Below are 21,707 nucleotides of genomic sequence, written 5' to 3'. Positions count from 1 at the left end.
TAGGACAGACTGTCACTCACTATTGTTTCTCGAGAAATTTGCATGTGAAAAATACATAGAGAATCATTCATTATGTTTTCAGTGGCAAATATAAAGCAGTGAGCTTTTTTAAATTTGTCAAGTATTCATTGTGAAGTAGTCAGTGTCTTTCTTGATAGTGTCTATAAATCGAGAAATAAAACTTTGTATCATGTCAGCAGGATGTTGATAGAAGCTTTAGGTCTGGAAAGCCATTAAGTTAAACTTTGGGTTAAAATACTTTCTCAATGCACTTTTTCCTTATGAAAGATCTTTTAAAGAGACAGTTTGTCCCTTACACTAGGCTATTTGCATTACCGATTGATTCATAAAGTTATATAAAACTTATATCTAATTTGGAACCTTTGAAATAATACATTTTTCTGGCCAATTCATCTCAGATAATCAAGAAATGTAGCTTTTATGTCCGTTTTCAGGAAAAAAAAAAAAAACTGAATGGCCATCTAAACCAGCAATATTTCTCCTATCTGTGGCTAAATACTACGTGTGTTTCACTCCCCTTGAGGTTAAAAATCAAATGAATTTTGATGTTCTTTATCTTTTTTCATCTGCTCTGAACAAAGCCATGTTTGTAAAGGATATTAAGTTTTGTTTGGCCTTTTTCTCAACTGCAAGTACTCGTTGGACCTTAATGCGAGGTTATACGCCCTGGCCTGATTGATATATAAACAGAAGACAGATGGTGTAGAGATGACTCTGATGATAATTCATTTTTCAGCTAGTCAAGAAGATATTTTGATTACAGTGTGTTTAAGTAATTATAACACAGTCTGCAATGTTAGTCTTGCTCCGAAGGGAGCACATGGAAAACAAGTTACGTGTTATTCGTGCCTGACAAAGGATGCACTGTGGTGCAATGATTTTAATTCCTAAGGCTAGATTAGGGCTGGAGGAGTTCAAAATATGTCATACCGTACGGTAAGTCAATTTAACACAGACCAAATAAAAAAGGTAACGGCACCGTTTTGAGGCATAAATATTTGTTTTGGAAAGTATTTAGATGTCACTATATGAAAGAAACCAGTATTCTTACATTTAGTAACAGCCTGTGTACAGCTAATTTAAAAAATTACATGGCTTGATTTTAAGTTTACGTGCATCGTAATGGTCACGGAGCTTGCTTTCCATGTCAGGGGTTGAAAACTGACCTCAGAGAGCTGGCAATTCTGCAATATGTTGTGTCCCTGCTGTTGTTACAGCTTTGAAAAAACACCTAAGCAGAATGTCCAAAGGAGAAAAAAATGATTAGAATTGTGTGAATAGATAGGCCATTTACATTTTGATTTTCACATGCTAATTACAGTTTATCCGTGTGGTGTTTGGTTTCACGATAGGATAATTGATCGCTTAGACGGAGTCCGTTTGTTGTGGTCCCTCCTAAAAAACCCACACGCTGATGTGAAGGCCAGTGCAGCCTGGGCTCTCTGTCCCTGCATCCAGAATGCAAAGGTAAGAACAGATTGCAAATCAATCCATTCTAGAATCTCTAAGGCCATACTGAATAATGTCGTCCCCTGGTCATTAACTGCTTTTCACTTCTTTTTGGTAAGAATTATCTGGGAGAAAAGAGTGCTGAATGTTTGTACTAAACTAATTTTTTGAACAATACCATTCTCTGTCTTTTTTTTTTTTTTTTTTAAAGGCCTCATGTGTGGCATATGAAAGTTCCCAGGCCAGAGTTCAAATTGGAGCTGCAGCTGCTGGCCTACACCACTGCCACAGCAGTGCTAGATCTGAGCCGCATCTCTGACCTACACCACAGCTCATGGCAACACCAGATACTTAACCCACTGAGAGAGGCTAGGGATCGAACCTACATCCTCATGGATACTATTTGGGTTCGTTACCTCTGTGCCACAACTGGAACTCCTTTTTCTGTCAATTTTTAAATGTAAGGTGAAGCTGGGCTAAGATGGCAGTGCTTACCAAGTTGTGCCTGGCTGGTGCAGTTGAACCAAGCACCCCAAGTAAATTAGGGTGAAGGAAGGTTGACTGTCTTATCTCCTGGGTAAGAGAAAATTTTTGTATTACTGCTACTTTCAGAAGCCCAAGATGATATCTATCTTATTTATAGCCTAAAGTGTTACAAGGAACGATCACTAATTTTTTTTTGTTACCTTGGAAATGTCACATAATTTCATGTGTTCCACTTTTTTTTTTCTCTGTCAATAATGACTGGATATAAAACCTATATATAAAATTTTTGCATGAAAAAAAGACTGAACTGGAAGTTTCTGAAGTCTTTTAGCTCTTCATTGGTAAATTTTATTATTTTCCTTGAAGATCTCTTTTCTGTTATCTTCATTTAAATTTTTTTTGATGAGTTCAGAGATTTCTCTTTAAGATCCTTGTTGCTAGAGATATTTCTCCCTGGTGAGTATTTTTATTCAAAGCATTTAATTCCTATAAGTTTAACATGCCTCTAGATAGCTTACTAAATATTTGTGATTGGAAGTAATATTTTATAAAATGCAAATTGTTCTTTTTTATGGCTGAGTAGTATTCTGTTGTGTATATGTACCATGTCTTCATAATCCATTCATCTTTTGATGGACATTTAGGTTGTTTCCAGGTCTTGGCTATTGTGAATAGTGCTGCTATGAACATAAGCGCGCATGTGTCTTTTTGAATTGTAGTTTTGTCTGGATATATGCCCAGAAGTGGGATTGCTGGATAACCTGGTAGTTCTATATTCAGTTTTCTGAGGAACATCCATACTGTTTTACATAATGGTTGTGCCAATTTACATTCCTACCAACAGTGTAGGAGGAGTCCCTTTTCTCCACACCCTCTCCAGCATTTGTTATTTGTAGACTTATGAATTATCGCCATTCTAACTGGTGTGAGTTGGTACCTCACTGTAGTTTTGATTTGCATTTCTCTAATAATTAGTGATGTTGAGTGCTTTTTCATGTGCCTGCTGGCCATCCATAAGTCTTCTTTGGAGAAATGTCTATTTAGGTCTTCAGCCCACATTCTATCAGTTGTCTTTTCATTTTTCTTATGGTTTCCCCATTTGCAACAACATGGATGCAACTAGAGATTCTCATACAAAGGGAAATAAGTCAGAAAGAGAAAGACAAATACCCTATGATATCACTTATACGTGGAATCTAAAATGTGGCACAAATGAACCTATCTACAAAACAGAAACAGACTCATAGACATGGACAATAGCCTTGTGGTTGCTAGGGGAGAGGGGAGGGAGTGGGATGGACTGGGAGTTTAGGGTTAATAGATGCAAAGTATTACATTTAGAATAAATAAGCAATGAGGTTCAATTGTATAGCATAGGGAACCATATCCAATCTCTTGTGGTAGAACATGATGGAAGATAATATGAGAAAAAAGAATGTATATATAATGTATGACTGGGTCACTTTGCTATATAGCAGAAATCGATACAACATTGTAAATCACCTATTGTTTAATAAAAAAAATTTAAGTGAATTGTGATATATACTAACAGTAGAGGAGATATTATAAACTGATGGAACCATTTTTTTATAACAACAAAAAAGGGAAAAATAAAAACACCTCAAATGTCAAAGTTATCAGGGGGCTCAGTGGGTTAAGGATCCAACATTGTCATTGCAGTGGTTCAGGTCACTGCTGAGGGGTGGGTTCATTCCTGGGCCTGGGAACTTCTGCATGCCATGGGTGCAGCCAAAAACAAACAAACAAACAAACAAAATCCTTCAAATGTCACCCTACAAGAAAATGGACAGTAAGATGATAGTAAAATTGTAATGCAAAATTGCAATGTGGCAGCAAAAAAATTGAATGTATTTCAGCTGTGTGCTTTTCAATATTGATTCATCTCATAAACATACTGAGCAAAATAAAAACAAGTTTCAGAAGCAGATATACAATATAATTCCTATTATATAAGGTCCAAAATTTTTAAAATGCAAAGTATAAAGAATACTATTTAGGTAACAAGAAACAAGCTATTGGCGAAAGAATTGCTACATGTCCTTGAAGAATATCCCTATTGGTTAGTTGAACTAATCAGCCCAGTCCCTCATTCATAAATATGAGCAACTGAGGGTCACCAAGTATTTAGGGAAGGCTAATGGTATTAGAGACAAGCTAAGATTAATAAGCAGAACCAACTTTAGGGGAAACAGATAAAGAACAGAAGATCACATTAAATTTTTAAAATTAATATCCTCAGAATGACCCTACCAGAACGTCTAAGCCCAAAAAGCCTAAAAAAGAAACATTTGTAGATTAACAAAGGGCTTTTGGAGGAGTTCCAGTTGAGGCTCTGTGGATTAAGAACCCAACATAGTGTCCATAAGGATGCAGGCTCAATCCCTGGCCTTGCTCAGTGGGTTAAGGACTGTTGTTGCTACAGGCTACTTACTGTGTAGGTTGCAGAGGCAGCTCAGATCCAGTGTTGCTGTGGCTGTGGCGTAGGTTGGAAGCTGCAGCTACAATTCAAACTCTAGCCGGGGGAACTTCCATATGCTGCAGGTGCAGCCCTAAAAAGAAAAGAAAGGGCTTTTGGAAATAAATATATTTGGCAAAACAATAAATTTACTAAAAGTGACAAATTCTGGGTTATGTGTGGTCCTGGGATATGACTGAGTAATAACCTGGAAGAGGAAGTCTGGTAAATAACTGAAAATGTAAAGTAAAAAGAAAATAGGACTTGCAAACACACAAAAAGAAAGAGAGCAGTTGAAAGCAGGGAGGGTTCTATAAGCTGAAGAGGTGAAGAAGGATTTCAGTCTCTGGATTGAAAAGATCAACTTTGTGCCAAACAGGAAAAACAAATGTATCAATTCCTACCCAACAAATTCAAATTCGAGGTTTCCAGAAATTAAAGGAAAGGGAAAAGTTATATAAGAGCAAGAATCACACCAGTATTAGACTTAACATCATTCACAATAAATTCTAAAAGAAAACAGGACAAAGCCTTTACTGTCTCTTGAGGAATCTACTTTTGGGGGTTCCTGTTGTGGTGCAGTAGAAACAAATCTGACTTGTATCCATGAGGATGCAGGTTCCATCCCTGGCCTCGCTCAGTGGGTTAAGGACCTGGCATTGCTGTGAGCTGTGGTGTAGGTTGCAGATGCAGCTTGGATCCTGTGTTGCTGTGGCTGTGATGTGGACTGGTAGCTCTAGCTCTGATTCAACCCCTAGCCTGGGGACTTCCATATGCTGTGAGTGTGGCCCTAAAAAGCAAAAAGCAAAAAAAAAAAAAAAAAAGAAAGAAAAGAAAATGCTTTTTACCTAGAGTTCTGTATCCTGCAAAACTAGCATTTAAGTGAGTATAGAGTAAGGACAGAATAAAGACATTGTTCTTTTAGAAATGTTAGGACTCAGGAAGCTTATCCCGCATGAGTCTTTTCTGAAAAAATTACTTTAGAATGTTTTCCAGTAAAACAAAAGATTCTGAGAAAGATAATGAGTTCTAGAAATAGTGATGAACAAATAAATCATTAGGTTTTATAGCTAAATATAAATTTGTGTTGATAATAGAGCTTTCAAATCTTAGCAAGTTACTAAAAAAGAATTTCTCTAAAGTAATGGCATATCCTACTGCATAGCACAGAGAACTATATCCAGTCTCTTGGGATAGAACATGATGGAAGGTAATATGAGAAAAAGTGTTTGTGTGTGTGTGTGTGTGTGTGTGTGTGTGTGTGTGTGTGTGTAGTATGACTGGGTCACTTTGCTATATATCAGAAATTCGTAAAACACTGTAAATCAACTATACTTTAATAAAAACATATAGAAATCAAAGCCAAAATAAGTAATGGCATAAAATAAAATAAAAGCAGACGTTATTATCACAGTAACAAATCTGAATCGAAACTACCAAATGATTCAGAGAGCACGTTAGGTACGAAAGGTGACTAGGTCAAAATATACTCAAAGTCTTGACTTTTCCTGGAGAAAGATGTTAGAGATACTGGTTAAGTCTCAGTTATCACTGAAACTGTGAATTTAAATCTAGAATCGAACATTATTGTGGATGAGATCCCATTTCGTACAGTTAACATCTCTACTTAGTGTGGTTATTATGTTTCAATTGCTTCCTTTATTCTTATGGACTTCAACTCCAAATCTGCTTCTTTATCTGGATTTAAGATATATTCCAGTATGTCATATCATTATTCTTGCCCAGGATTTCGGTCTGGAATATCCTTTCTTTTTGGCTAGTATCCTACACTGAACCACACCCAGCCTTTAACAACAACACATCTTGTCTGTTTCAGCCTCAGGACCTAGTCTAGATCCTCCATAAAAAGCTCTATCGGCACCGCTTCTGAATGCCCCCCCCCCCCCCACTGCCTCCACTTCTACCACTTAGCGCCTTTTTTTTTATATTTTAAAAATGTTTTCATTATAGTTGATTTACAATGTTCTGTCCATGTCTGCTGTAAATCAAGGTGACCCAGTTAAACATATCTATACTTTCTTTTTCTCAAATTATCCTCCATCATGTTCCATCACAAGTGATTAGATATAGTTCCCTGTGCTATACAGCAGGATCTCATTGCTTATCCACTCCAAATGCAAGAGTTGGCACCTACTAACCCCAAACTCCCAGTCCATTCACTCCCTCCCTCACCCCCTTGGCAACCACAAGCCTGTTCTCCATGTCCTTGAGTTTGTTTTTCTGTAAATAGGTGCATTTGTGCCATATATTAGATTCCACATATAAGTGTTATCATATGGTATTTGTCTTTCTCTTTCTGACTTATTTCCCTTAGTATGCGAATCTCTAGTTGCATCCATGTTGCTGCAAATGGCGTTATTCGAACTCTTTTCAGCTCCCTTCTAACCCCTCCCAGGGGCCATGGATCCATGCAGAATTCTGTTTGTTCACTTCTTTATAAATTTCTTTTGTATGCATTTTCATTTGGATAACTTGAACATCTGAAGAATTGTGACAAGGAAGTGACACAGGCAGGCAGGTGATTAATTAGGCAATTACAGTGATTCAGATGAAAGTGACTTTGACCTAATACAGGGACAGTGTGGGTAAAGAGGAAGAGCCAGTATTAGAAAGATAGGGAAATAGAATCACGACCTGGTGAGTTATGGGATGTTGGCTGGGAGAAGGCAATTGAGAGCAAATTTGATGTTTTGTTTTTGTTTTCATATTTTAACTTCGACAATTAAGAATTAGTAACCTCGGAGTTCCCGTCGTGGCTCAGTGGTTAACGAATCCGACTAGGAACCATGAGGTTGCAGGTTCGATCCCTGGCCTTGCTCAGTGGGTTAACCATCCGGCGTTGCCGTGAGCTGTGGTGTAGGTCGCAGACGCGGCTCGGATCCCGCGTTGCTGTGGCTCTGGAGTAGGCTGGCAGCTACAGCTCCGATTAGACCCCTAGCCTGGGAAGCTCCATATGCCAAGGGAGCGGCCCAAGAAATGGCAAAAAGACCAAAAAAAAAAAAAATAGTAACCATTAGCACCAAACTTGGGAAGAGCACGATTTGGGAAGACGATGGGGGATTTTCTTTCATCCAGGTAGGGCTGTCCAGTCATTTAAATATATGAATCTGGGTGTCAGGAGAGAATTCTGGGCGGGAAATGTTTATGTGGGCATCCTCAGCAAACAGGAGCTAGTTGATGTCTTGAGGGCAGATAAAAGGCAGAGTGTGTGGAGTAACTAGAGGAGGCTAGTGACAAAGAAAAGTCACAGGCGAAGACCTGAGGAGTGATGAGATAACCAGGAGAGGGGATTCCACGAAAGCCAAGGAAGGAAACACATCCCAGAAAGAGGAGGAGAGGGTGGCATTATCATTTCCCCCAGAGGTCACTTACCTTTGAAAACTGAAAAGAGGATATTAGACATAGAAATGAGGAGGTCATTGGTCATAGATGTTTCGACTGAGGGGTGGGAGTTCAAGTCCGGGGGTACTGAGGTGAGAAATGAATTAAGGGGAGAAATAGACACAAAGAGGATTCATTGTTCTTCGGGAAGCTCAGCCATTAAGAGAAGGAGGTGGGAGTTCCCGTCGTGGCGCAGTGGTTAACGAATCCGACTAGGAACCATGAGGTTGCGGGTTCGGTCCCTGCCCTTGCTAAGTGGGTTAACGATCCGGCGTTGGCGTGAGCTATGGTGTAGGTCGCAGACGCGGCTCGGATCCCGCGTTGCTGTGGCTCTGGCGTAGGCCGGTGGCTACAGCTCCGATTCGACCCCTAGCCTGGGAACCTCCATATGCCGCGGGAGCGGCCCAAGAAATAGCAACAACAACAACAACAACAACAACAAAAAAAAAAAAAAAGAGAGAGAGAAGGAGGTGATATGAAATCCAGAAGATACTTGAGGTTGAGGGAATGATTAATTTGGGAAAGGCGTGAGAGAATTGGAGAGGTCGATGGACGTAACAGGTGGAGAAAGAAAGGAGGGAGGGAGGAAGGAGAAAAAGCATAGCTTGCACTGTTCCTTAATCTCACAAGCACAGTTGCTCCGGGTAGAATAAAATACTTGGTGAGCACCAGGCAAAAGGGAAATTCTAGAATGCATAATTTCGGAGGGTAAGTCTTGTGAGAGGAAGAACCTCTGATAAGAAATACTAAAAGAGACAACTTCTTAATTCATCCAGGCAACAAGCACATGACCAATCTCCTGTCTGTCTGTCTGTCTGTCAAATCAAGAAATGACAAAATTATCAAAGGGATCTGGATTAATACTCTTATGTGAATTTAAAAAATTGAAGTCACATTTTTCTTAGCTAACAGTAAGTATAATTAAGCTGATTATTTCAACAACAAGGACTGGCTTTTCTGATTACATGATGTAAAAGACATTTCCATAAATTGAATCAACTGGCTATGCACAGTCAAAATTTTGATGTCACATATATCACAAAGGACATCTTTTATGACTAAATTTCTGATGAACACTTTTAGAAGTCAATGGGAAATAGATGAAGAGGATGCATCTCTTTTCAAAAATGCTTTGAGATAGGCGGGCAAAAATTTTGTAGACTGTGGGTCTAGTATACCAGATCTGATTCTTGAAACGGGAGAGAAGGAAATTTGAAAACATCTTTCCTCAAGAAAATACCCTGACTTGAAAAGCTCTTGTCTTTCTGAAAAATCCTATTTTCCAGAATCAGAAGGTGAAATGTACTCCTCAAATATGATAACCATTAGCCACATGTGGGTTTGGGGCACATGAAATGTGACTAGTATGACTGAGGAACTGCATCTTTAACTATTAAGTTTTAATTATTTTAAATAGCCACATGTAGTTTTGGATAGCCCACATCTAAGATGTGCGAATAATGGAGAGTTGTTTTTGAAAAGAAACTGCTTCAAAGAGTTCTACACCTCAAGAATTATATAAATCATCATTTGATTATATGTTCACTATGCCAATTTTAGAAGGTTTTATGAGACTTTTTTTTAGCACAATTTTTTTTTTTTTTTGTCTTTTTAGGGCCACATTCACGGCACATGCAGATTCCCAGGCTAGGAGTTAATTTGGAGCTGCAGCTGCCAGCCTACACCACAGCCACAACCATGCAAGATCCAAGCCTCATCTTCGACCTACACCATAGCTCACGGCAACTCCCGATCCTTAACCCACTGAGCAAGGTCAGGGATCAAACGCACATCCTCAAGTATCCTAGTTGGGTTCCTTAACTGCTGAGCCACGACGGGAACTCCTGCAGGTACTATTGTAATTATAACAGGGGAGGCTCTCCAGGTGTTGGAGAGGTAGATGGGAAACTGTGCTGCCTTTAGCTCAGTTTTGCTATGAACCTCAAACTGACCTAAAAATAGTCTAGTTAAAGAAAGAAGCTTTAAAAAAATTCCAAGTGTTATTATTTAACTTAAAACTTGTTCAGTTTTGGAAACTTTGAAGAAACTTTGAAGTAAACGTTTACCCTTAAAGTTTTGTTTCAGTTACTGTTTGCTATCTTTAATGACAGATCTAGAAATTAAAATTTAAAAATATAGTTTTCAAAATTCACAAAACTAAACAAATGAAATAAAATGTCTGTAATGGAATTTTTAAATTTTGAAGCATTTTTACTTTTGGAGTAAGTTCAGAAAGAAACTACACTAAGACATTTGGGCGAAGCTATAGCTATACTGGTTTTCGTAAGCTGTAGACAACATTTTATATGTTATGGATGAGTCCTTTTCACATTAAACCAAATTAATAATTAAAATCCATGAAACATTAGTTTGTTTTTTCAATACTTACACCCCAAATTAATTACAAATCAAGAATAGAAAAGACTTCCTTTTGTGTTTCAGTCAACATTTAACCTATAACATAATAATCTCAGGGTTGAATGAGTTTTTAATCTCACTTTCACCCATGTTTTACACCCAAGGAGATACAACCTCTTGTGTTACTTCTCTTGGCTTCCTTTGGGTAAATGTGAAAGACCCCCAGAATGTAAAATGATGCTGAAGAGGAACATGTTATAGCTTTAATAATTAGTAGTTGGACTGGGTCTACACTGCATTTACATTTAAATTTTCATCTTGCCTTGGAGTTCCGTCATGGCTCAGTGGTTAACGAATCCAACTAGGAACCATGAGGTTGCGGGTTCGATCCCTGGCCTTGCTCAGTGGGTTAAGGATCCGGCATTGCCATGACCTGTGGTGTAGGTCACAGACGCAGCTCGGATCCAGTGTTGCTGTGGCTCTGGCATAGGCCGGCGGCTGCAGCTCCAATTCCACCCCTAGCCTGGGAACCTCCATATGCCGCGGGAGCAGCCCAAGAAATAGCAAAAAGACAAAATAAATAAATAAATTTTCATCTTGCCTTGAGTTTCATGACAATACATGAATATAGTACAATTAAAAGTTAGCAATGATTTAATGTCAAATAATTTCATTACGTGTGTCAAATAATATCATTAATTCAATCACATTTAGTTAGTACTAATTGTTTGCCAGACACTGTGCAGGTGCACATTACATTTGGTAGGCCTATTTATTTTTTGCATCTTAACATAAGTGCATAATATTTATGCAACTAAGTTTCCAGTGTTAAAAAAACAGGATAAGGGAGTTTCCATTGTAGCTCAGCCAGTTAAGAATCCAACTAACCTTCGTGAAGCTGAGGGTTGGATTCCCTGGCCTCACTCAGTGGGTTAAAGGATCTAGCATTGCTGTGAGCTGTGGGGTGTAGGTCGTAGACGTAGCTCATTGCATCAGCTGGGATGTAGGCCTGCAGCTGTGGCTCCAGTTTGACCTCTAGCCTGGGAACTCCCATATGCCACAGGTGCAGCCCTAAAAAGACAAAGACAAAAACAAAAACGAAACCAAAATGAAACAAAACCAAAAAATACAAACAAAACAACCCCCCCCCCAAAAAAAACCCAGGATGAGGTTAAATGAAACAAAACTTCCATTATTTGAGTCTTTCTAGAATGTTCCTTCACATAGGAAGATACAATAACGTTACCTCTGACCTCTTGGTAACAATTTGAGCACAGTTCTCCAGGGATGTGTTTTATAACTGACATCGTGTCACAGATTAAAGGGCAGCTTTTTCTCTTCCTTGGTGGTACATAAAACATCAGCGCATTTTACCATCCGCTGCCATTTTGATAAACTGAGAGAATATGGGTAAAGACACTTGTAAAAGTCTGTATGCATGGAGGTTATGTATGTGTGAAGCTCTTTTAGGATCTCATGTGTCTTATTTTACATCGCCATCCAAAACTTAACCCCTTGATTATATTCCATTTGGCATCTTCAAGTAGCATTTTGGATATTCTTTTGTGTTAGATGAATTAACCTTGTTTTCTAATAAGATTATAAGTTCTGACAGAGAGGAGAGGCAGGAAACAATTTTCGAATCTACCGGCCATCCAGCTTGCAGCAAAATAACAGAACCAGAAACGCTCTTGCCAGATCTTCTGGCTCATTCTTTCCTCCTCCTCTTCTTCACCCCTCCCGGCTTCAGGTAAGTTAATGACTCGGCTTTCTAGGGAAAAAATTTCCTTTTATTTTGTAAGAAAGCATGTTGGCATTTTTCACATAAGATACTATTTCAAGTCACATTAGACGTATTAACTTATGAATCATAGGAGTTGGCATCATTTTGAAACACATAACTTCTTTGTCAGGGTTAATGGCACTGACAGTACCACCACAGAAACCAGCCATTGTCAATTACGGCTAAGAGTGGTGCCAACGGGAAGAAAGCACAAGGCAGGCCGTCAGACAAGTTATTGCTCCTTCAGGTCCCTGCCACCGCCTGTCAGCATCCTGAAATCCAAGCAGGCTCTGTGTGCGTCCACGTGGAAGGGATATGGTGGGGTGTCAGCTGTTCGAGACAGATGTTATCCATTTTTTTATATTGTTAACAGCATATACATGAGAACACATTTTCAGATCTGTTAAGAAAATGAGATGTGAAAATTACTTCAAGCGAATGGATTGCCTCTTTTCTTGCTAGGAAATATTTAAGGCTACCTTAGTGAATGAGCTAGGCAACAGCGTCCTGGCATCAAAGACTTTAGTAATGAATTGTGGGGTAATTGTGACTCTTTTACTTTTTAAGGTATAGTTGATTTACAGTGTTGTGCCAATTTCTGCTGTGCAGCAAAGTGACCCAGTCATACATATATATACATTCCCTTTCTTATATTGTCTGCCATCATGTCCTATCCCAAGAGTTTTGATACAGTTCCCTGTGCTATACAGTAGGACCACATTGCTTGTCCATTCTAATGGAATACTTCATATCTACCAACCCCAAACTCCCAGTCCATCCCACTCTCTCCCCTCTTTCTCTTGGCAACCACAAGTCTGTTCTTTCATCTGTGAGTCTATATCTGTTTTGTAGATAGGTTCATTTGTGTCATATTTTAGATTCCACATAGAAGTGATATCATATGGTATTTGTCTTTCTCTTTCTGACTTACTTCATTTGGTATGAGAATCTCTAGTTGCATTCACATTGCTGCAAATGGCATTATTTTACTCTTTTTATGGCTAAGTAGTATTCCATTGTATATATGTACCATGTCTTCCTAATCCATTCATCTTTCAATGGAGATTTTTGTAATAGGGCATATTGACATTTTTACCAGGAAACCAGTGTCTCAACTAGAAATCTTTTTGGGGGGCAGGGGGGAGGGGGCGGCATACACCTGCAGCATATGGAAGTTCCCAGACTAGGGGTCTAATTGGAGCTGTACCTGCCAGCCTACATCACAGACACAGCAATGCCAGATCCTTAAGCCACTGACCAAGGATCGAACCCATGTCCTTGTGGATACTAGTCAGGTTCGTTAACCACTGAGCCATGAGGGTAACTCCTCAACTAGAAATCTTAAAATTTTCCTTCATTTGGGAGCAAGTCAGTATATTATAGTTTTTGATTACTTATCAGCGATAAAAGAAATGTACTAAGTGAGAAGTTCCTGTCTTGGCGCAGCAGAAACGTATCCAACTAGGAACCGTGAGGTTGTGGGTTTGATCCCTGGCCTCGCTTAGTGGTTTGGGGATCCGGCATTGCTGTGAGCCGTGGTGTAGGCCGCAGATGGCTTAGATCTAGTGTTGCTGTGGCTGTGGCTGTGGCCAGCAGCAACAGCTCTGATTAGACCCCTAGCCTGGGAACCTCTGTATGCCACGGTGTGGCCCTAAAATGACAAAAGACAAAAAAAAAATGTACTAAGTGAAAAAGAAATATTTTGCCAGCTAAATAATTATCTGTCCGTTCCTTATATGATTGGAAAATCAGGGTGTGATATGTGTATCTCTTTTATGGTCTCATAAAACTTGAGAGAATATTTAAGACAGGAAATAAGCATCTTCAGTTAAAAAACTACTCAGTGTTCTTCAGTCTGTCAAGACCTAAAGAAAGGAGACTGAACTAAAGGGAACTAACTTCAAAAAATTCACTGCATAGTTTTCTAGGTAGCTTTATGTAAAATGGCACATGTAAGCCTTAAGAAAATTTTGCTGTTGTTGTTTTCCAGTTAAGATGACTAAAAAGGACAGAGATTCTAAGATGTGACCTCTCTAGCGATGTTATGTAGTAAAATTCATGAGTTCCAAGTCCGGCTGCAGACGAAAAGCTGCTTTGTAAAAAGTGTGAGAGATTTGTAAATGGAAGTGAAAAGCTGTTCCTTTCCAGCCGAATGATCAAACGCATTTTTGGAGAAAAACAGTGGTTGAACAGGTGTTCGGTATTATGAACCTGTGATGTAAAGAAAGCAACAACTGAATCTGGCGAAAATCCATCTATTAAATTCTTTGTTCTTAAGAACCAAAATTCCCTGCTTCAGAAAATCAACTCAAATTTGTGCTCCATAAATAATAAGATATTGAAAAATTACAGACATTCACATAAAGAAGGTATAATTGTGTTATATCACAATCAGTTTCAAGCCTTTTGCTGGCATTTGAAAGAATCATGTTTCTTTCTTACTATATCATTGGGTTTTTAAAAAATATTTTCTTTTTGTGAATGTTGTAAGATAGTATTTAAGGTAATTTCCTTAATTCTGTTCCTTTTCATTAATGACTTTTAAAAGTTTTTATTAAGAAAGAAGTAAAAGCTTAAATATATTGGCCTTTTCATAAGAAATTCGCAAAGTTCATATTAATTTATAATCACAACCTCCTTAGGAATTAGATGGAAACAGGTATTTTTATTTTAAAATAGATACCCTGTGTAATAAGTCAGCTGTAGCATTAGGAAGAAAACTCCAATAACCTGTCTTCCAAATCAGTAGTACATCCATGAGATAGTTTGACCTTGCAACCTTCTTAAACCTAAGTTTGCTACTTATTTAGAAAATAATGTCTGGTTTTGGATTTTGACCTCAGAAAGGAAAAAAAAATCTCCAGGAATTTTAAAACCAGCGGTCTAAGGATCTGTTCCAAACAGAGAAGCCCCAGTCAGGAGATGTTTGAGAATGAGTCCCCAAAAGAGATGAGAAGTTAATTTCTGTGAGGTTGGAATACAAGCTCGGGCAATTTCGGCCAGGAATGTTGAGCGCCAAACACAGCTGATCAAACAGGGCAGGAATTTGACAGCACCCTCTGTTTCACTTCAGCTGCCCAATGAGCCATGCCAAAAGATCAGAAAGCCAGAGAGAACCTGGAGAAGAAGTGGATAGGGCTGTGGTTTCATACCAAGAAGACTGCCATAAACACGGCGTAGGAGCTTCGATTTGGTCACATTTGGACCAAAGAATGTCTAGCTGTCCACAGTGGGCCAAACATCAAAAACCTGTTTAAAACGTAATCTGTGTTTGGAGGCCTGGCTGTCATCTTTAAGTCACCAAATAGTTCAAAGGATGTTCCCCATCTGGCCCCTAGGTTCTAAAATCCTAGAAACTAGAGTGAACTGTGTTACAGTAGGTTTTCCTGTGTGCCGGGTTTTCACATGGGAACGTGAAGGACCAAAACCAAGTGAGGGTGTTACAAAGCTGGTCTTCAGATCACAGCAGGGAGGACCTCTCGCTGAGGGTCAGATCTGTTGCTTTTGTCTGGATGCTCCACCTGCCTTGCTAGTATAGGAAGTGGTAGAATTAACAGAAGAAGGGTTAAAACCCATAAGAGCATGTCTGTTGATTCAGAGAAAATATTTGACAAAATTCAACATCGTCACATGATTGAAAAAAATAGCTCAATAAACTAGGAATAGAAATACACCTATTTTCAAGGAATATAGCCAATATTTTATAATAACTGTGAATCACTGGAGTTTATAGTTATTATAGAATATTGGCTATATTCCTTGAAATATGTAACTATTTTTTTTCAATCATGTGACGATGTTGAATTTTTTCAAATATTTATTCTGTTAATGTAGGGTAGTACGCTGATTTTCTTATGTTGAATCATCCATACATTCCTAGAGTAAATTCCACTTTGTCATGCGTATAGTCCTCTTGAATTTGGTGTGCAAATGTTAAGGATTTTTGCATCAACATTCAAAAGCAATATTGGTCTGTAGTTTTCTTTTTGTAGTGTCTTTATCTGGCTTTGGTATCAGAGTAATGCTAGCCTCATATACTGAGTTGGGGGGTGTTATTTCTTAAATTGTTTGGAAGAATTTGAGAAGGATTGTTGTTAATTCTTATGTAAAATATTCAGTAGAATTCACCAGTGAAGCCATCCAGTACAGGGCTTTTCTTTGTCAGAAGGTTTTTGATTATTGATTCAATTTCCTTACTAGTTAGAGATTGGACATATTTTCTATTTCCTCATGGTTCAGTCTTGGTAGGTTATGTGTTTCTAGAAATGTATCTATTTCTTCTAGGTTATCCAATTTGTTGGCATGCAATTGTTGATAGTATTCTTTTATAATCCTTTTTATTTCTCTAAATTTATTATGCCCTTCTTTAACTTTGGATATAAGTTGTCTTCTCTCTTTTTTCCCTTCATTAATTTATCTAAAGATTTGTCAGTTTTGTTGATGTTTTTGAATAGCCAAATCTTTTTTTTTTCTTTTTTTTCCCCACTTTTTAGGGCTGCACCTTCAGCACATGGAAGTTCCCAGGCTAGGGGTCGAATTGGAGCTACAGCTGCTGGCCTACACCACAGCAATGGGAAATCCGAGCCACACCTGTGACCTTCGCGACAGCTCATGGCAATGCCAGATCCCGACCCAGTGAGCAAGGCCGGGGATCAAACCTGCATCTTCATGGACACTGCTTGGCTTTGTTTCCGCTGCACCACAATGGGAACTCCTAATGGGCAACTCTTGGTTTCATTGATTTTCTTTACTGTTTTTCTATCATCTTCTTTAGGAAATAGAGTGATGTCTTCTTTAACCCAGTGGTTATTTACAAGTGTATTGTTTACCATGTATTTATGTATTTTCCAATTTTCCTTCTGTTGGTGATTTCTATGAATATTCAATCACTGTGTTCAGGAAAGATACTCTGTATGATTTCAATATTTTTTTATAAGTTAGACTGGTTTTGTGCCCTAAAACATACCCTTCCTGGAGAATGTTATGTGTGCACTTGAGAAAAATATATATTCTGCTGTTGTTCCATAGAGTGTTTTATATGAGTCTGTTAGAGACATTGGTCTGTAGTATTGTTTTAATCTCTCTGTTTCCTTATTGACCTTCTGTATGATTGTCCTATCCATGATTGAAAGTGGGGTATTGAAGTATCCTATTATTTTTAAGGAGATGTCCATTTCTTCTTTGGATTCTTACAAAGTTTGCTTCATATATTTTGGAGTTCTGATGTTTGATATATAAATGTTCATAATTATTGTATTGTAGCTAGTTGAATTGTCCCATTTATCATTATATACCCTTCTTTGTCTTTTTAAAAAGTGTTTGACTTTTCATGGAATATCCTTTCCCATATTTTGACTTTCAACCTATGTGTGTCTCTAGACGTACAAACAAATCTCTTGTAGATAGCATATTGTATCTTTTAAAAAAATCCATTCTGCCCATCTGTGTATTTTGATTTAGGGAATTTAATCCATTTATATTTAGAGTAATTACTGATAAAATTGCTATTTTAATCTTTGTATGTTTTATGGCTTTTTGTCCCATATTTCATTCATTATAACTTTACTTTGTGTTTAGTTGGTTTTTTTTGTAGGGCCATATTTTTATTCCCTTTTCATTTCCTTTTGTGTATATTCTATAGATATTTTCTTTATGGCTGCCATGAGGATGACATATAGTATCCCAAAGTTATATGACAGTTTGTTTACCTTAAGTTGATACTAACCACTTCAGTTGCATGCAGAAACTCTACTCCTTTATAGTTCCATTTTCCCACTCCTCCTTGATGTTACCAAAGTCACAAATTACATCTTTATGTGCTGTGTACCTAATAACATAGACTTATACCTATTTTTTATGAATTTGTCTTTTAAATCTTGTAGAAGATAAAAATGGAGTTACAAACCAAATTACTGCAACACTGCTATTTATATTTTTCTATTTACCTTTTTCAGAGAACTTTATATTTTTGTATGGCTTCAGGTTACTGTCTAGTATCCTTTTATGGACTCCCTTGAGCATTTCTTTTATGTCAGGAATAGTGGTAACTCCCTCAGGTTTTGTTTGAGAATTTCTTAATTTCTCTCTCATTCTTGAAAGGACAGTTTTGTCACACAAAGACTTCTCAGTTGATAGTTGTTTTTTTCCAGCACTTTAAATGTATCATTCAACTGCTTTCTGGCCTGCAAAGTTTTCTTGGAGAAATCCACAGATATGCATATTGGGAATCCCTTTTATATGGTAGGTTGTTTTTCTCTTGCTGCTTTCAAGGTCCTCTCTTTATCTTTCAACACTGCAGGTCTTTTTAGGTTTATCCTACAGTATATTGAGCCTCTTGGGTTTCCATGCATTTATTCAAATTTGGAATACTCTCAGCTGTTATTTCTTCAAATAATCTCTTTGTCTCTCTCTGTCTCCCCCCGCCCTTTTTGAGACTCCCATAATGTATATATTGATCTGTTGATAGTGTCATCTTAAGTCTTTTGCTCTTTTTTTTCTCCTCAGACTTAGTAATTTCAAATGACCTGTTTTCAAGTTCACTTATTCTTTCTTCTTCCTATTTGAATCTGTTATGATCACTCTAGTGAATTTTTTAATTCAGTTATTATATTTTTTCAGTTCCAAAATTTCTAGTTGGTTCTTTTTTTGTAAAAAAAAAAAATCTGTCTTCCTGTTCACATTCTCATTTTGTTTCTGTATCATTTTCCTTATTTCTTGTAATTCTTTGTGTATTCTTGAATTCTTTGAGCATACTTAAGGTAGGTGTTTTATAGCCTTTGCCTGATATATATTTAAGTCTGATGCTTTTGTTTCTTCAGGGTTCATTTCTGGAGATTTATTTTGTTCCTTTGAATGAGTCATGCTTTTTCATGGTATATCTGTGTTTTTGTTGATAATTGGGCATTTGAAAAAAACAGCCAGCTCGTCTATGGATATACCACCCTGAACACACCTGATCTCATCTGAAAAAACAGCTGCCTTTCCTAGTTGTTGAAGATTGTCTTGGAAGATCTTCACTAGTTATTCTTATCATTCCTGTTGGATATAAGGCCTTCTCAGATCTTTTCTGGGCATGTGTTTTATCTGTCTACTTAAAAAAAAAATTCTCCCATATTCACAACTTCTTTTGAATGTCATAATTTCCCAAAGAGTCTTACCCCAGCTTTCTCTTGGGGCCTTATGCAAATGTTCCATTTTATTCCTCTTCTTATGATCTCTTTCCCTGAGGTGTGTGTGAGTCCACATCTCCCTGTGGTTTTCATGCCCCATAATCCCCACCATTGTCTTCCACAGCTTCTCTTATTTGAAGTCCAGAGTCTGCCACAATTTCCTATATAAGTTCTTAGCCATGTGAGACAGAAACCAGTCTCTCAGCTCATACACAGGCCAAAAAGTTGAAAATCATTTCCACACTTCTTGTTCTAGACAAGAGAAGGAACTGGAAATTGGTCTTCTTCCTCCTGACCACAGTGTATCATTACCTGGAAGGGGATGAGACATGGGCAAGTAAAAATGCTGGGAAATTTCCTATAATTTTGAATGTGACTTTTTCTTGGTTCAGGGTTTGGTTATTTGCTATAGGTCTCTGAACTGGTTTTCAGAGCTCCGATAAAGTTTACTTTAGTCAGTCTGCTAGTTGTTTATTTAATGTTTCTGTGGAGGAACAAATGTCAGGAGCTTCTAAGTCCACCATCTGGGTAATGGCTCCATGCTTCCTGCTGAGAAGTCAGCTCTTGGTGTTAATGAGTTTCCCTTGCATGTACTAAGTCTATACGACTCTCACATATAGCTTGCAACTTTCAAAATTCTCTCTTTGTCTTTCAACAGTTTAATTATAATGTGTCTAGGTGTGGATCTGAGTTTATCCTACTTAGAATTAATTAAGATACTTGAATATATAAGTTAAAAATTTTCTCCAATTTGGGAGGTTTTTTGCTGTTATTTCTTCAAATATTCTTTCCATCTCTTTCTCTTCTTCCAGATTTCCCATATATGTAGGTCGGTATGCTTGGTGGTATCCTGTAGGTCTGAGAATGTGTTCATTTTTCTTCATTTTTGTTTGGCTCCTCAGACTAGATAATATGAACTGACCTATCTTCAAATTCACCAAGTCTCTTTTCTACCTGCTAACTCTGATGTTGGGCCCATATAATAAATTTTCCGTTTCAGTTATTGAACATTTCAACTCCAGAATTTCTAATTGATTCTTTTTTTAAATAAGTTGTCTCTTTATTAAGATTCTCTACTTTCTGAAACATAGTTTTCACACTTTGTCTAGGCATGATTTCCTTTAGTCCCTTGTACACATTTATAATAGCTGATTTAAAGTCTTTTTTTGTTTGTTTGTTTTTGTTTTTGTTTTTGTCTTTTGTTGTTGCTGTTGCTATTTCTTGGGCCGCTCCCGCGGCATATGGAGGTTCCCAGGCTAGGGGTTGAATCGGAGCTGTAGCCGCCAGCCTACGCCAGAGTCACAGCAAGGCAGGATCCGAGCCGCGTCTGCAACCTACACCACAGCTCACGGCAACGCCGGATCGTTAACCCACTGAGCAAGGGCAGGGACCGAACCCACAACCTCATGGTTCCTAGTCGGATTCGTTAACCACTGTGCCACGACGGGAACTCCTGATTTAAAGTCTTTATCTAGGAGTTCCCATTGTGGCTCAGTGGTTAACAAGTCCGACTAGGAACCATGAGGTTGTGGGTTCAATCCCTGGCCTCCCTCAGTAGATTAAGGATCTGGCCTTGCTGTGTGCTGTGGTGTAGGTCACAGGCATGGCTCAGATCCCGCATTGCTGTGGCTCTGGCGTAGGCCGGCGGCTACAGTTCTGATTAGACCCCTAGCCTGGGAACCTCCATATGCCGTGGGTGCGGCCCTTGAAAAGACATAAATAAATAAACAAATAAAGTCTTTATCTAATAAGTCCAACATGGTACAGGCTTCCTTACCGTCAGATTTTATTGACTGCTTTCTTTCCCTGGGGCATACACTGTGGCACACTTTTCTCTCTCTCTCTCTTTTTTGTATGTCTCATAACTCTTTGTTGGAAACCTTATATTTAAAATAATATAATTTAGGGAGTTCCCGTTGTGGCGCAGTGGTTAACGAATCCGACTAGGAACCATGAGGTTGCAGGTTCAGTCCCTGCCCTTGCTCAGTGGGTTAAGGATCCGGCGTTGCTGTGAGCTGTGGTGTAGGTCGCAGACACGGCTCGGATCCCGTGTTGCTGTGGCTCTGGCGTAGGCCGGTGGCTACAGCTCCGATTCGACCCCTAGCCTGCGAACCTCCATATGCCGCGGGAGCGGCCCAAGAAATAACTAAAAAGACAAAATAATAATAATAATAATATAATTTAGAAACTCTGGAAATCAGATTTCCCCCTTCTCAGGGATTGTGTTGTTGCTATTCAGTATTGTTTTTGCTCTTTTTTGTTAGCGACTCTCTTGGACTAATTCTGTAGCATCTGTGTCCCTTCAGTGTGGCCACTGAGGTTTCTGCTCATTAGCTTTTTGGATAGCTGATGAGTTGACAAAGATTTCCTTAACCCTTTGCACCATAAGAGTCCTCACCCTTTGGTGAGGGGCTGTGTGCATTTTATGGCCGACCTTGAACACTCTAGCAATTGGCATGTCTCTCTTATCCCTTTCTCCTGCTTGTGTACAGTCTCCAGGTCAGCCAAAGGAGACGATGATGGCTGTCCCAGGTCTTTTCTGAGCACATGCAGAGATAGCCCT

The 21,707-nt window shown here is 38.4% G+C and overlaps 1 protein-coding gene across 3 annotated transcripts in view; it reads left to right on the top strand.

The window, feature by feature from the left end:
* The window catches only part of ODAD2 (outer dynein arm docking complex subunit 2), a 189,273-nt gene that overhangs the window by 96,600 nt on the left and 70,966 nt on the right, over positions 1-21,707 (top strand). For all 3 annotated transcript variants that reach the window (XM_047755183.1, XM_047755184.1, XM_047755182.1), the window contains one exon: positions 1,374-1,488. In XM_047755183.1, coding sequence (XP_047611139.1) covers positions 1,374-1,488 — 115 coding nt within the window. The remainder of the gene's footprint in view (positions 1-1,373; positions 1,489-21,707) is intronic.

Source organism: Phacochoerus africanus, chromosome 12 (assembly GCF_016906955.1).
Source record: "Phacochoerus africanus isolate WHEZ1 chromosome 12, ROS_Pafr_v1, whole genome shotgun sequence".
NCBI lineage: Eukaryota > Metazoa > Chordata > Mammalia > Artiodactyla > Suidae > Phacochoerus > Phacochoerus africanus.
Note: the sequence above shows the minus strand (reverse complement) of the source record. Positions and strands in the feature narration are given on the sequence as shown.